The sequence below is a fragment of the Oncorhynchus keta genome, chromosome 34 (genome assembly GCF_023373465.1).
Source record: "Oncorhynchus keta strain PuntledgeMale-10-30-2019 chromosome 34, Oket_V2, whole genome shotgun sequence".
Taxonomy (NCBI): domain Eukaryota; kingdom Metazoa; phylum Chordata; class Actinopteri; order Salmoniformes; family Salmonidae; genus Oncorhynchus; species Oncorhynchus keta.
The window spans coordinates 68,620,758-68,635,567 of record NC_068454.1 but is presented as its reverse complement, the minus strand read 5'-3'; the positions used below and the strand labels follow the sequence as shown (position 1 = coordinate 68,635,567).

The window sequence follows — 14,810 nt, the reverse complement described above, 5'->3', positions numbered from 1 at the left end:
CAAGAAAATAGTTAAGGGCAGTTCTGTTGTTTTCTGAAAAGAAATCAGACAATGATTAACCATTATCTAATAAAGAATACACTTGCTCAAATGGACTGCTAAACACATTCATAAACTACCCCCTAAAGGAAATTGATTTTTATTACAGTACCAATAGTATTTTCCATATTGTCACTTAAAACTTAACTAAACCAGAAAACACTATGGACAATAAATATGCTACATGTTGTGTAAAATAACAATTTCTATAGAACAATATTAGGAAATGGAACAGAATGACTGATACATTTATTACACATTCTTGGACACAATGTTTTAAGTGACAAAAAAAACACAATAACAAATTAAAATCCTGGAAAATAACACCCCCAAATTAAATCCTCTGATAAACAAAACAAGTGACAATAATATAGGCCTAGAAAACAATTAAAACTGGTCCAGCTTGTTTTCTTATTACTGCATTGAGCCAACAGTAGCAACCCATTTTCATTGGTAAAGCTGTCAAACCAAAAATATTTGTCTAAAACCGCTCAAACATGACTCAGCTTAAATAGCACATCATTCTTACAAGCATACAATGATTTGTCATTACATGAAATTGTATCTAGGTTAACATGGCACCTAAATCATCTGTTTAAAAACCCAGAACAGCAAGAGACACTATGCTGGCTGATTCTTGTATTTGATAGGCTTATGGCTGATAATGCACAGCGGAATGTACTGTTGTCCATTTGCATGGCATCCTATGTATACCAAGGGTTATAGCTACAGCAAATGAGCCATTTGAGAAGCATAATAACCAACTTATGCTTCATCATAGTAACCATACCCCGATGTATTATTGAACCACTACATTTAAAGTTGTAGGACATACATACTCTCATTGTCGTTTTGTACCACTACAGTTGAAGTGGAAAGACACATAAGCGGCAATATAATCAATTTAATATTACATACTTAAACATTCTCAGATCAGCAGGTGCCACTCTGACAGCAGGTAAGGTAAGTGTGATCCTGTAATGATTATGTACACTATACACCAGGGTTGGGCTCAATTTCATTTCAATTCAGGAAGTAAACTGAAATTCCTATTCCAATTAAACATGTTCTCAATGCTTTTCAATGAGAATACAATTGTGAATTGGATTTTACTTCCTGAATTGAATTTATATGGAATTGGCCCCAATCCTGCTACTAAACACCCCGTCTCTTACCTGTCGTAAGGCAGCATAATTTGACTTGGGGCTAGTGCTACAGAACAGCCAATAATCAAAGGATAAATAATATAAAGATTGTGTAAGAGAGAGCAACAGTTCACATTCCCATCCAGAGACACACTAAAACAAAGAAATTGTCATAGGGGACAAGTGGCATTTAAAATCCCCAATGCCCCATGAGACTTTGGTTTGTTTAAATGCCCAGTTCAGTCAAAAACTATATTTTCCCATGATTAATATATATTACCAGGTTGGAATAACACTGTGAAATAATAATGCTCTTCCTAGTGTTAGAAAAGACCGCCTGAAATTTCAGCCTGTTTTGGTGGGATGGAGTTTTGAACTGCCTGGTGACATCACCCGACGGTAAAAATGAGTTAATAAATGAATAAGAAAGATTTCCAAACCTCTGCCAATAACATCTTAGTTCAGTTTACCCCTCCCCTAAAACCATTCCCAGACAATTATTTTCTTTTCGACCATTTTAATTGAAAACAATAACAGTAAGGTACTTAGCGGTTACCCAGAAATGATTTGATATGGATATAAAAATGGCCGCATTTGGACCTTTAAATCCATGCTTCATTATTAGCCTAGGTCTGGGCCTCGCAGTCTACTGGTCAAAGACAGATCCTACTCACTATAGTATATAGTTTGATGCTCTCTCACACCTTTTAGTTGTCAGAAACTAATGAGGATTTGTCTTTCCAGCTGTTTCATGAAGCTTTCCATCCCTGGGAAGACTAGACAGCCAGAAAGACAAACATTCCTCTCGTCACATCTCAGAGGAATCCTCATGTGAAACCCTTTGAGGGTCTGTCTGTGCACTCAGAAGTGCAGTGATTGAGAATAGTATGGCCAGTTACAATGGTATTAATGGTGGTGGGACACCATAACTAAAGTTCCCTATTAAAACAGTTCGGCCCATTCTCTCCCCAACTATTGGCCAGCTAGAAAATTCTCTCCCCAATCACTGGCCAGCTAGCACGTTCTCTTCCTGCCTATTGGGCAGCTAGCACATTCTCTCCATGACTATTGGTGAGCTAGTTTTGGGATCATGGCTTGGGCTGGGCCGTCAGACAGCTGACATATTGGGTGCCAGTGGCTATCACACTAAGACACCACGTTCAGATCGACCCTTCAGGGGCAATGACACAAACAATATGGCAACCAACAGAGAAAATATGACATGATGTAGCTAGAAGGCGACAAATCAACAAAAACAACGGCAAAAAGGGCAAGATTTTTGAGAAAGTAGTTCCTGTGTCAAGGTTGCTATGGCAACAACAGCAGTGCCCGTGTCCGTTCATATGCATTCCGTGCAGAGGGGTAACTGTGTTACCGTAGTGGGGTATTGTATCATAAAATCAGACAGTTTTCAGCTTATACAGTCAGTCTATGGACAAGATTAGGGATCTTCCCCAGCCCCAGCCCAAACAACCTGCTTAGTGGTGTGGACAGCAGCAGGCCAGTGCAGAGCGAGTCCCTGTATGCTTCACAGCCCTACATCATACACCTGGCCTTTCTCTCACCCCATCCTCCTCCTCCTCTTCCTCATGCCGTTGGCTCAGTAATCAGTACAGGCTCCAGGCCCGCTGATCCTGAGGGTACGATGATGAAGAAGAGTGGGATGAAGAGGAAGAGGAGAAGTCTGTGGGGCGTAGCTGCTTTCCACACGCACACATTCAGTCCATCTTCTCCTTCTGGACCAGCTTGGGCGAGTCTACAAACTCCCGACCGTTGAAGAGGATGACGCCAGCCGTCACGAAGCTAGCTGTGCCCCAGAACAGCACATACGCCAGGGTCTCCGTCCACGTGTCACCTGAGGGGGGGAGACACACACTGAGGGTCACTACGGGTAATAACTAAGTACCGAAAAAGTTCCCATTGATAGCACATACTTGCCTAGTCAGTACCAGTTCAGTACAAGTAGAAACAGTATTGTAAAATTAAGTACTGCAAAATGTGTTTATGGACCAAATCTTAACTTGAGATCGGTGCAGGTGTAACTACAATTTTCAAATAAATTCCATGCCCCTATTAGGATTCAATGCAGAATTGACAAGGGAGTCCACTGCTGTCTTACCAGCCATGAGGAGGCAGATGATACACATGGAGAATGCCACAACCATGATAATGGGCAACTAGAGGGGGAGAGGGGAAACAGGAGTTAAATAAGATAACGGAATCTCAATCTACCGCTTGTGACTGAAACCAACACATATTGTAGCCTATCAGTATACATAGCACTGATCAAGCCTAGCCAATCAGATCTCACCGTGAGGAACTTCCAGTCTTTGGTCTCGTGAAGGGGTGTGGTCATATCTGCCTCATCAATGGCATAGTTACCCAGGAACAGATCAATAGAGTCCTGATGATCAGGAGAGATGTCTCAATTATCAGTTACCACACACGTCAAGAATTTACAAAACATGACTAATAACTGGCGCACACGCACACTAGACACACCTGTCTGAAGCCGTCTGAGAAGTTGTTCTTATAGTATCTGATCATGGAGTTCCAGCCGTCCATCACCAGCCCCCATTGTGTCCTTTTCCCTGTTCTGAGACATGAGCAACGCTTCAGTCATCCCTGTCATAATCAACTCTCACACATACTACAAATAATCATCATCATCCTCCACCCTTTCATTGAGCACAATCTTACTCAGAGTTGTCTTCCTGGTTATCACAAAAATCACAAGCAGAACATCCCTGTTCTTAGGGCACCAACATCCAGTAGGATGTTTTGATGTAGTTCATAGCCAATAATGCATGGCCAACTTCCTGGGTGTGACTGACAGTGGGATGGTACTGTGACAGCAGAAAGACAACTAGTTCTCTGTCATTGTAGAATGGACAAGTTCTATTGGAATCCATAATATCCTCCTAAAGCCAGGTGAACTCAGTGACTTCCTGATGGAATGGAGTACGTTTCTATGAAGAGAGCTAGTCCTGTGCCTTAGTTTGCTAATCACCAGAATAGCAAGAAACACATGAGCCCTTCTCTCTCACCTTGTGAAGTCTGTCTTCAAGGCCCCTGTGCCAGCATACTGCTTGGCACACGCATTGGCATTGTCTGCCCACGCTGCAGCGAGCAAGGGTGAAAGAGGGAGAGGAAGAAAGAGAAGAAAAAACAGATTTAGTCAGTGGAAAAGGGGGAGGATTTCAATCATGTTAAACCAAAGTGTTGGAATAATCTCATAAGGAAGACAATGCTGTGCTCGTGCTGGCAGAGGGGTACGAAAGTGTGCAGATTTCAGCTGAGGATCACCATTTTTGTAGATCTTCTCGAAGTCGGCCTGATCTTCAATCCTCTGGCCCATGTGGAGAACTCCCAGTCGCTGCAGATAAACAAAGATGTGTGGTGAGATACTGCAGTGGCCTGACTACAGGGGACAAGGTGGAACCAAGATGGTCGCCATCAGATTCAGCACTGTTGTTTACCCGAAAGACCTTGATGCAACTTCACCTTCGTCACCCTGTGGGTCAACTAGCAGCCTTACTACACTATTAATACATGTTTCAATGACAGTTTAACCCACAGTGCTAAAACAGTTTAGGAAAAAACACAATGGTACCTGAAGTATTTATTGTACCTGGGTGAGATGAGACCTGACCTTTTCACAGCCCACATAGGGTCAGATAACTAAACAGCCCACAGTCAAAGTCCACAGAGACAGCAGTCAGAGGCCTTCAACATAGAGTTTGGGTTTTCCCCGTCTGTTATGTCTGTTTGTTGCTCATTTGCAAATATGGGTCAAGTGAGTCAAGGTAATGTAAGTTGTGAAACGTATGACTTTGTCAAGTGAAAAGGTCTATGTTAGGTCAAAATGGACGAGCTCTTCATAAAATGTAGTTTCCATTAAGATTTTTACCATTGTTTTTACAGAATGTAAAAGGGGAGGCTAGGTCTACACCTTTATTGAACAGTAAAACTAAAACTCCTGAGGTAGAACACGGAGGAACATGACATTACTCATTATGTCAAAGACACAGAGAGAGTGAGTCTAGATGTGGTGAACGTTTATAGATCAGGAATGTGAAACTCATTCCATGGACAGCCTAGTGTCTGCTGGTTTTTGGTTTTTCCTTTCAATTAAGACCTAGACAACCAGGTGAGGGGGAGTTCATTACTAATCAGAGACCTAAATTCATCAATCAAGTATAAGGGATTAGAGAACCCGCTGACACTTGGCCCTCCGTGGAATGAGTTTGACACCTGTAGTTAAGATGGAAGTGGTAGAAGTGTCTAGAACTAGTGGGAGTGTCTATATATCGGACATGTCGGATTGGTGGTTCCCACCTCCAGCTGTGACTGCAGTGAGCGTCGTGCCAGCAGACTCTGGATGACGTTGGTACGGTCCAGACAGTCCATGCAGTTACTGCGGAACATCCCTTCCTGTTGCACCAGAACGTTCCCATCCACATCAACCAGGAAGTACCTGACCAACCAATCAAACTATTTGATTCCTATTTGATTTTACAATAACATTTGTCCCAAAACAAAATCAGCAAACCACAGACGGAGATGAACACAAAGTACACAAACTCATCTCACCGGCCATGCAGACTAAATACCTACCCATACTCGTCCTGCATCTCTGTCACCATATCGACTAAGATCTGCAGGCGATGCCACCTCATCCGACTGCATTCCTTGTGGAAGTCAAACGCTATGTACCTAGAGGTGCACGGTACAGGGAGAAAGGTATGTCAAATCCAATTAAATCATTTTCTTTAAGGGGTTATTTGGAGTTATATGGCTTTAGACAGAATGTTCACCCCTAAAAATATATATATATATACATGAATGACGTTAGAAGAAGACGGGCATAGTGGGATCAGAATGAATGATGGGGAAAAGCTGTAGTCCTTACTTGACCATGCCGTTGCCCAAGCTGGACACCATTTTGTCAAAGGCCTGTTCCAATTGTTTCTCTGAGCCTTTCTGGTCGATCAGATTTAAAATCACTTGCTTTCCATAAATGATGATCTGCGAGTCAAAATGCCTTTGGAAGCCATCCAGCTGTGAAAGCAGGACAAGAAAGGTAAGAAAGACTTGACTCCGTATAGTAATACTCAATATCACATACCTCTACTGTATTTAAATGACAACTACTACTCTACATTAAAATGTTTTTTACATTTAAACATTGAATATGAAAAATGATATGAATATTTTAACAGGTAGCTTACATGGTTGATGGTTTTGCTGATCTGAGGTTTTGGTTTGTACTTGAGGTTGGGTCTTTGGGACCAGTAGAAGGGGATGGAGCCTCGGGTCTGTACGAATGAGGCCTTGCCCCCGCTGTACTGGACAATCTGCTCTGTCTCCACAAAGTTAGCTGCATGACCCTCTGAGTCAATGCCTGATGGACCAAATAGACATTATGTAATGATCCGTCTGAACGAGGAGTGTTTGACAGTAAAAATATAAAAGAAGTGGACAGGCCAATATTATCTGCAAAGGGCTGGAGTGTGTGCAGGGTTTTGTTCCAACCCAGCTGTAAAAAAAACGGATTCCACTAATCAAAATATTGATTGAAGACCCAGTTAGCATATAATATTCTGAGAACCATATGTTTCTTGAAGCTTAACGAGAGTGTGGATGTCCTATGGTTATTTAGCAAAACATCTTCCCACAACTATCTGGGAATGGTGCAGGATAGTTCATTGCTTTGGAACATTCTCAGCACATTTAAGATATATATATATAAAATAATGTTATTTACTTGGTATTTCATTACCTTAACAGAACATTTACTAAAAGTTCAAACATGGTTACATTGACTTTCAATGTTTGTAATGTTCTAGGAATGTTCTCCAAGTGGTTTGACATTGGGAATAATTTGAAACTCAAATGAACAATTTTGTATTTGTTAGAAAAATATATGGCATGCTAGCTCCATCCTGGTGGCGCAGTGGACTAATTCCATGGATCGAGACCAGAAGAGCATAGGTTTGAATCTCACTGACGCCATGCCACAATAAAAAATATAAAAAAGTTTGAATGATTAATGCCTAAGCATATGAATTTCCATGTGTCGCATCTGTGCACAAAACAGTTAACCCAAACTAAGATAGCAGTGTTAAAAGCCCTATTGAAATATTTGCTCAGGACATTAATAAAACCTAACAAGAAAACTTTCATGCGTGGTTCCCACCATGAAGCATGGAGGTGTGATGGTGCTTTGCTGGTGACATGGTCTGTGATTTAATTAGTATTCAAGGCACACTTAACCAGCATGGCTACCACAGCATTCTGCAGCGATACGCCACGCCATCCCATCTGGTTTGCGCTTAGTGGGACTATAATTTGTTTTTCAACAGGACAATGACCCAACACACACCTCCAGGCTGAGTAAGGGCTATTCGACCAAGAAGGAGAGTGATGGAGTGCTGCATCAGATGACCTGGCCTCCACAATCACCCGACCTCAACCCAATTGAGATGAGTTGGACCGCAGAGTGAAGGAAAAGCATCCAACAAGTGCTCAGCATATGTGGGAACTCCTTCAAGACTGTTGGAAAAGCATTCCTCATGAAGCTGGTTGAGAGAATGCCAAGAGCGTGCAAAGCTGTCATCAAGGCAAAGGGTGGCTACTTTGAAGAATCTAAAATATATTTTTTTTGGTTACTACATGATTCCATGTGTGTTATTTCATAGTTCTGATGTCTTCACTATTATTCCACAATAAGGAAACCCCTTGAAAGAGTAGACGTGTCCAAACATTTGACTGGTACTGTATGTATTACTGTTTGGCTGGAACAAAACCCCCTGCACCCACACCGGTGCACTGTGGAAAAGATTGTCCATCATCCCTGCTCTAGTCAGAAAGCTCCAGTTAGACGTGCTGGTGGATGTGGAGTCAGTCACCTCTGACGTAGTAACGTACTCCAGCCCTGAAGCAGCTCCGCCTGGAGATGATGTTCCAGTCAAAGATCTTCCCATTGATGCAGCAGGACTTCATAACGACGACTGGACAACACATGGTTAGGGATAATACAGTCTTAACCTTTAAAGCCTAACTTTACCTCCTGAATTCAACCTTTCTCTGCCTCCTTTTCAGAAAATGTTTTGGAGTTGGGCCTGCTGTGATGCTTAGAAATGTGGGCTCCATCACAATATGTCAATGGATCCACTTTCCATTCATTGTCTGTGAATACAATATCCCTAATTTCCCAATTATTATGCGACGTATATGAATCTCTAGCTCCCCCTTGTGGCTAAAGGAGAAAACCGCAAGTTGAACTTCTATTGATATTCATGGTCTGTCAAAAAGTTTTTCTCAGGGAAAAGAATGACTAATCCAGAGTAATGGGCTTTACATCCAGTCACTCAGACCACCAAACCTCGTGGAAAATATGAACGTAAAAATGACCATGTGATGTAGTGTGCTCCCATCACAGAGGGTAGATTTCCAACCAATGACAGATTACAGGGTTTAAACTGCAATGCTGTTTAACAGTTCATTCACTCCAAACAACCGCCCCGTGAATGACATCTCACATGGGTAATATCTGTTATCTTACAGGAAGTGATAATGAGGTCTTCCTGTTTATGAGAATTGAAAATGAGGGAAAAAGTCTTCATCTGGAGTTTGTAACAAATAAAAAAACCTGAAAGGATACAGCCGTGGACAACAGGGAAAGCAAACCTGTGCAGCTGTCAAGAGAAGAACAGAGACAATGCAGTTTAGAAAGATCATAAGATCTGTACTGGAACATATTCATTTTATACTTACCACAAGTGGTTTTAACATGTGTCAGCTCTGTCCTTACCTCTGGCTGTGGCATGAATTCTCTCAACAGGTGACCATTCCACACAAACCGCTGATCTGCCTAAAATGAGGGCAAGAAAACAACACATCTTTATCATACCATTCAACTTGTTTCCACATGCCCTGCATAGGAAATGTCTGCATCTGGACAGGACACACGTACAAACACATTACTCGTGTTTTCATGACTGTATCTCCAAATGGAAACATGTTTTTACATTATTTTCCTCCCTCATACAGTTGAAGTCAGAAGTTTACATAAACTTAGGTTGGAGTCATTAAAACTAGTTTTTTTCAACCACTCCATGAATTTCTTGTTAACAAACAAAAGTTTTGGCAAGTCAGGTAGGACATCTACTTTGTGCATGAAACAAGTAATTTTTCCAATAATTCTTTACAGACAGATTACTTCACTGTATCACAATTCCAGTGGGTCAGAAGTTTACATACACTAAGTTGACTTTGCCTTTAAACAGCTTGGAGAATTCCAGAAAGTGATGTTGTGGCTTTAGAAGCTTCTGATAGGCTAATTGACATCATTTGAGTCAGTTGGAGGTGTACCTGTGGATGTATTTCAAGGCCTACCTTCAAACTCAGTGCCTTTGTTTGACATCATGGGAAAATCAAAAGAAATCAGCCAAGACCTCAGAAAAAAAAAAATGTAGACCTCGACAAGTCTGGTTCATCCTTGGGAGCAATTTCCAAATGCCTGAAGGTACCACGTTCATCTGTACAAACAATAGTACGCAAGTATAAACACCATGGGACCACGCAGCAGTCAAACTGCTCAGGAAGGAGACGCGTTCTGTCTCCTAGAGATGAACGTACTTTGGTGCGAAAAGTGCAAATCAATCCCAGGACAACAGCAAAGGACCTTGTGAAGATGCTGGAGGAAACGGGTACAAAAGTATGTATATCCACAGTAAAACGAGTCCTATAGACATAACCTGAATCACCGCTCAGCAAGGAAGAAGCCACTGCTCCAAAACCTCCATAAAAAAGACAGACTACGGTTTGCAACTGCACATGGGGACAAAGATTGTACTTTTTGGAGAAATGTCCTCTGGTCGAATGAAACAAATTATAACTGTTTGGCCATTACGACCATCGTTATGTTTGGAGGAAAATAGGGAGAGGCTTGCAAGCCGAAGAACACCATCCCAACCTTAAAGCACGGGGGTGGCAGCATCATGTTGTGGGAGTGCTTTGCTGCAGGAGGGACTGGTGCACTTCACAAAATAGATGGCATCATGAGGTAGGAAAATTATGTGGATATTGGAAGCAACATCTCAAGACTTCAGGAAGTTAAAGCTTGGTCAGAAATGGGTTTTCCAAATGGACAATGACCCCAAGCATACTTCCAAAGTTGTGGTAAAATGGCTTAAGGACAACAAAGTCAAGGTATTGGAGTGGCCATCACAAAGCCCTGACCTCAATCCCATATAAAATGTGTGGGCACAACTGAAAAAGCGTGTGTGAACAAGGAGGCCTACAAACCTGACTCAGTTACACCAGCTCTGTCAGGAGGAATGGGACGAAATTCACCCAACTGATTGTGGGAAGCTTGTGGAAGGCTACTCGAAACGTTTGACCCAAGTTAAACAATTTAAAGGCAATGGTATCAAATACAAATTGAGTGTATGTAAACTTCTGACCCACTGGGAATGTGATGAAAGAAATAAAATCAGAAATAAAATCTGAAATAAGTCACTATTATTCTGACATTTCACATTCTTAAAATAAAGTGGTGGTCCTAACTGACCTAAGACAGAATTTTTACTTGGATTAAATGTCAGGAATTGTGAAAAACTGAGTTTAAAATGTATTTGGGTAACGTGTATGTAAACTTCCAACTTCAACTGTATATATGTGTGTGTGTGTGTGTTTTTGCCCCACACACACAGTGGGGCAAAATAGTATTTAGTCAGCCACCAATTGTGCAAGTTCTCCCACTTAAAAAGATGAGGCCTGTAATTTTCATCATAGGTACACTTCAACTATGACAGACAAAATAAGAAAAAGAAATCCAGAAATTCACATTGTAGGATTTAATTTATTTGCAAATTATGGTTGAAAATAAGTATTGGGTCAATAACAAAAGTTTCTCAATACTTTGGTATATACCCTTTGTTGGCAATGACAGAGGTCAAACGTTTTCTGTAAGTCTTCACAAGGTTTTCACACACTGTTGCTGGTATTTTTGCCTATTGATGTTTTGGGACTTAACTCCCTCCAAAGATTTTCTATGGGGTTGAGATCTGGAGACTGGCTAGGCCACTCCAGGACCTTGAAATGCTTCTTACGAAGCCCGGGCGGTGTGTTTGGGATCATTGTCATGCTGAAAGACCCAGCCACGTTTCATCTTCAATGCCCTTGCTGATGATAGGCTTTGTTACTTTGGTCCCAGCTCTCTGCAGGTCATTCACTAGGTCCCCCCCATGTGGTTTTGTGATTTTTGCTCACCGTTCTTGTGATCATTTTGACCCCACGGGGTGAGATATTGCATGGAGCCCCAGATCAAGGGAGATTATCAGTGGTCTTGTACGTCTTCCATTTCCTAATAATTGCTCCCACAGTTGATTTCTTCAAACCAAGCTGCTTACCTATTGCAGATTCAGTCTTCCCAGCCTGGTGCAGGTCTACAATTTTGTTTCTGGTGTCCTTTGACAGCTCTTTGGTCTTGGCCATAGTGGAGTTTGGAGTGTGACTGTTTGAGGTTGTGGACAGGTGTCTTTTATACTGATAACAAGTTCAAACAGGTGCCATTAATACAGGTAACGAGTGGAGGACAGAGGAGCCTCTTAAAGAAGAAGTTACAGGTCTGTGAGAGCCAGAAATCTTGCTGGTTGTGGGTGACCAAATACTTATTTTCCACCATAATTTGCAAATAATTCATTAAAAAATCCTACAATGTGATTTTCTGGATTTTTTTTCTTTTTTCTTCATTTTGTCTGTCATAGTTGAAGTGTACCGATGATGAAAATTACAGGCCTCTCTCATCGTTTTAAGTGGGAGAACTTACACAATTGGTGGCTGACTAAATACTTTTTTGCCCCACTGTATATCCATCCCCTCATTCTCTCACCCTTTCCAGCAGGCTCATCTCCTGGAACTCAGGACTGGTGTTGGCAAGTCTCTGCAGAGTGTGGGTCAGGTCGTAGTCTGTAGCAAAGTAGAAGCCGTCTGTGAGCAGAACACTGTTGATCATGGACAGGAAGGCTTTGTTGTCCTGCATCTGATGGGGTCAGAGGTTAAAGATGGGTCAGGAGGCAGGTTGAACAAGGAAAGCAAAACAAAAGTTAGGTGGAACGGTGGTTAGAAAGTATCAGATGACCACTATATTTCTAAAATAATATATACAAGGAATCTAAACTGAAATACTATAAATAACATTTCCTCCAACAGTAATTCAACTTGAATCCAACATAGAGATGCCAACTAATAGAGAAACACTTGTCTAGACTTGGGGACAGAACAGAGTGTTCTTGTAACAGCTACATGATGATGATACAGTCTGAAAGCAGTACTTGTTCTGTCTGTGAGAAGGGGTCTCGTTCTCTGACTGATAGACAGCTTTGCCCTTCACATACACTCGACTGTCTACAGACACACTGTCTGTCGTTGACCGGCTCCATAGCCAATTCAACACAGGGCATCTATGTCAGCGCAGACGCCTAGCATTCTCTGTCCAATATGCTGCTTTCCTATTGGTCACATACAGTGGTGAAGGAAAGTGACTTCTGCCGCTAGCAAATAACCCAGAGTATCAGGCTAGGCTTTTTGACATCCACATCAAAACAACCCACTGTCATTAACAAGGAATCATTGTGAAACACTCTCTTCTTGGCCTGAAACATTCACAGTCATGTTGAGCTTGGGTGCTGGTGGGCTGGCACTGGGGCCCCAACTCACACCTTCCTACCTGGTTGTCTGTCAGGTGCAGCACAGTCTTCTTGTAAGAGATAACGTCAAAGTCCATAGCCTTCCACACGGCATGGCCCAACAGGTCACCCACCTTCTTCTTCTTTGTGATAACGATGAGGTACGTGCCTGTGGAGGGTAGGCAGAGGAGCACAGGTGTCGCTAAAGTAAACACTCACCCTGTTGAGAACATTTGTGTGTAATGCACAGGTAAAGTCTTCTCAGTGGATAATTTTACTGGAGAGTCTGAACTGACTCACGTTGAAAGAGTGCAAGATTGAACCTACCTGCCACCAGACGGATAGTTCCCATGATCCCACATATTGGCCTGGTGACCGCATGGGGAGGAATGTCCTTCCTCACTAGAGGGACAGAGACAAATAATCATTTTTTAATTAAAAAACAACAACATTTTAGTCATTTAGCAGACATGCTTATCCAGAGCGACTTATGAGTGCATATATTTTCATTTTTTTTTTGTACTGGTCTCCCATGGGGATCAAACCTACAACTCTGCTGTTGCGAGTACAGTGATCTACCAACTGAGCCACATCATCTTTTCATTGCCTTTATGATCACAAACCACCATTTGCTGATCTTTTCAGTCCGCTGCAGCTAGCGACTGGAACAAGCTGCAACAAACACTCAAACTGGACAGTTATCTTAATCTCTTCATTCAAAGACTCAATCATGGACACTTACTGACAGTTGTGGCTGCTGTATATTGTTTTCTCTACCTTCTTGCCCTTTGTGCGGTTGTCTGTGCCCAACAATGTTTGTACCCTGCTTTGTGCTGCTACCATGTTGTGTTGCTATCATGCTGTGTGTCATCTTAGGTCTCTCTTTATGTAGTGTTGACTCTCTCGTTGTGATGTGTGTTTTGGCGTGTATATTTTTATTAAATGTAATTTTAATCTCATCCCCACAGGAGGCCTTTTGGTAGGCCGCCATTGTAAATACGAATTTGTTCTTACCTGACATGCCTAGTTAAATCAAATATAATGTGGACTTTGGTCATCATGTCATGATGAACGCGCACAAACACAGAGTACTCAACATACCGGTGAGGATCATTTCTGTGGACACCCTGTCAATGGACAATACATCATTGGAGCCGTCATCACATGCCTCAATGTAAAACTTCTCTGGGGTAGTGTGCCTATGGGGGGAGAGTAGGCACAGAGGAGAGAGATACAAAATCAGTGACCTTGGTAGACGAACATCTGGCATGGTGAATCCCGCCTTATACAAAGGGAAACAAACCATTGGCTTGATTTAGCAAAGCTCAACATAGTGGCTAACGTCACCACAAGCTAGCTCACACATACTAGCTGGCTCAATGGGCTAACTAACGTTAACAGCTAAGCTAACTCTATTTTTTAGCGAGCTAGCTGCTTCATCAACAAGATCGATTGAATTCTACCACTCAATTAAATCGAAAGGGAGATGGCTAAATAAGTACTGTTAAGGACAACACAACTACACATCATTGACATAACTGTAAACTATCTACAATACTGTAAACTGAAACAAATCCCGCATACGAATGACTGCAGCCTGTAATTGCAGTTGAACGTTCGCGAAATAGCTTATAATCTGCTAGCTAGCTCTAGACGTACACCTACGGCAATTTTCTCTCATCAGAATATGGCAATTTTTTTCAGAAAAGTTGTACTCGCTAGCTTCTGAAAATAAAAGACTGAAAACGATATATATTTTCAAGACTTACAGGTTGAATTTCTCGTAGGCGGTCGCCATCTTTAGAGGAGGTCTGACATAGTGACGTGCCAATGAATGCGCACATTGTATATTATGGCTGACAGGGATTCGCGTCCAGGGTCAGACATTTAGCGTCGTAGTTGCAAACTATGATAAAGTACAGGCAGCTAC

At 41.9% G+C, this 14,810-nt stretch overlaps 1 protein-coding gene across 2 annotated transcripts; it reads right to left on the bottom strand.

The window, feature by feature from the left end:
- Positions 1-107: 107 nt before the first annotated feature.
- LOC118367729 (phosphatidylinositol-3-phosphatase SAC1-B) lies at positions 108-14,780 on the bottom strand. Of its 2 annotated transcripts, none has more exons than XM_035751355.2 (18): positions 14,650-14,780; positions 13,982-14,079; positions 13,208-13,282; positions 12,922-13,049; positions 12,085-12,234; positions 9,001-9,060; positions 8,851-8,884; positions 8,096-8,197; positions 6,416-6,588; positions 6,097-6,245; positions 5,802-5,900; positions 5,523-5,661; positions 4,491-4,560; positions 4,232-4,304; positions 3,687-3,780; positions 3,496-3,588; positions 3,304-3,361; positions 108-3,039 (listed from the first exon to the last, which is right to left on the bottom strand). In XM_035751355.2, the coding sequence occupies exons 1-18, from the start codon at positions 14,676-14,678 to the stop codon at positions 2,903-2,905; spliced, it is 1,761 nt and encodes a 586-aa protein (XP_035607248.1). In that variant the 5' UTR covers positions 14,679-14,780; the 3' UTR covers positions 108-2,902. The 2 variants fall into 2 exon arrangements, with proteins under 2 accessions (XP_035607248.1, XP_052350522.1); XM_052494562.1 differs by lacking the exon at positions 14,650-14,780 and adding an exon at positions 14,546-14,564.
- Between the last annotated feature and the right edge of the window lie 30 nt (positions 14,781-14,810).

What these genes read in the sequence shown, in the direction of transcription:
- LOC118367729 (XM_035751355.2), bottom strand. Translation starts at nt 14,678, where the DNA reads ATGGCGACCGCCTACGAGAAATTCAACCT. An exon ending in GAGATGCAGGACGAGTATGG is followed by an intron (nt 5,662 to 5,801) that starts GTAGGTATTTAG and finishes TTGGTTGGTCAG; the next exon opens with GTACTTCCTGGTTGATGTGG. An exon ending in CGAGAAGATCTACAAAAATG is followed by an intron (nt 4,305 to 4,490) that starts GTGATCCTCAGC and finishes TGCTCGCTGCAG; the next exon opens with CGTGGGCAGACAATGCCAAT.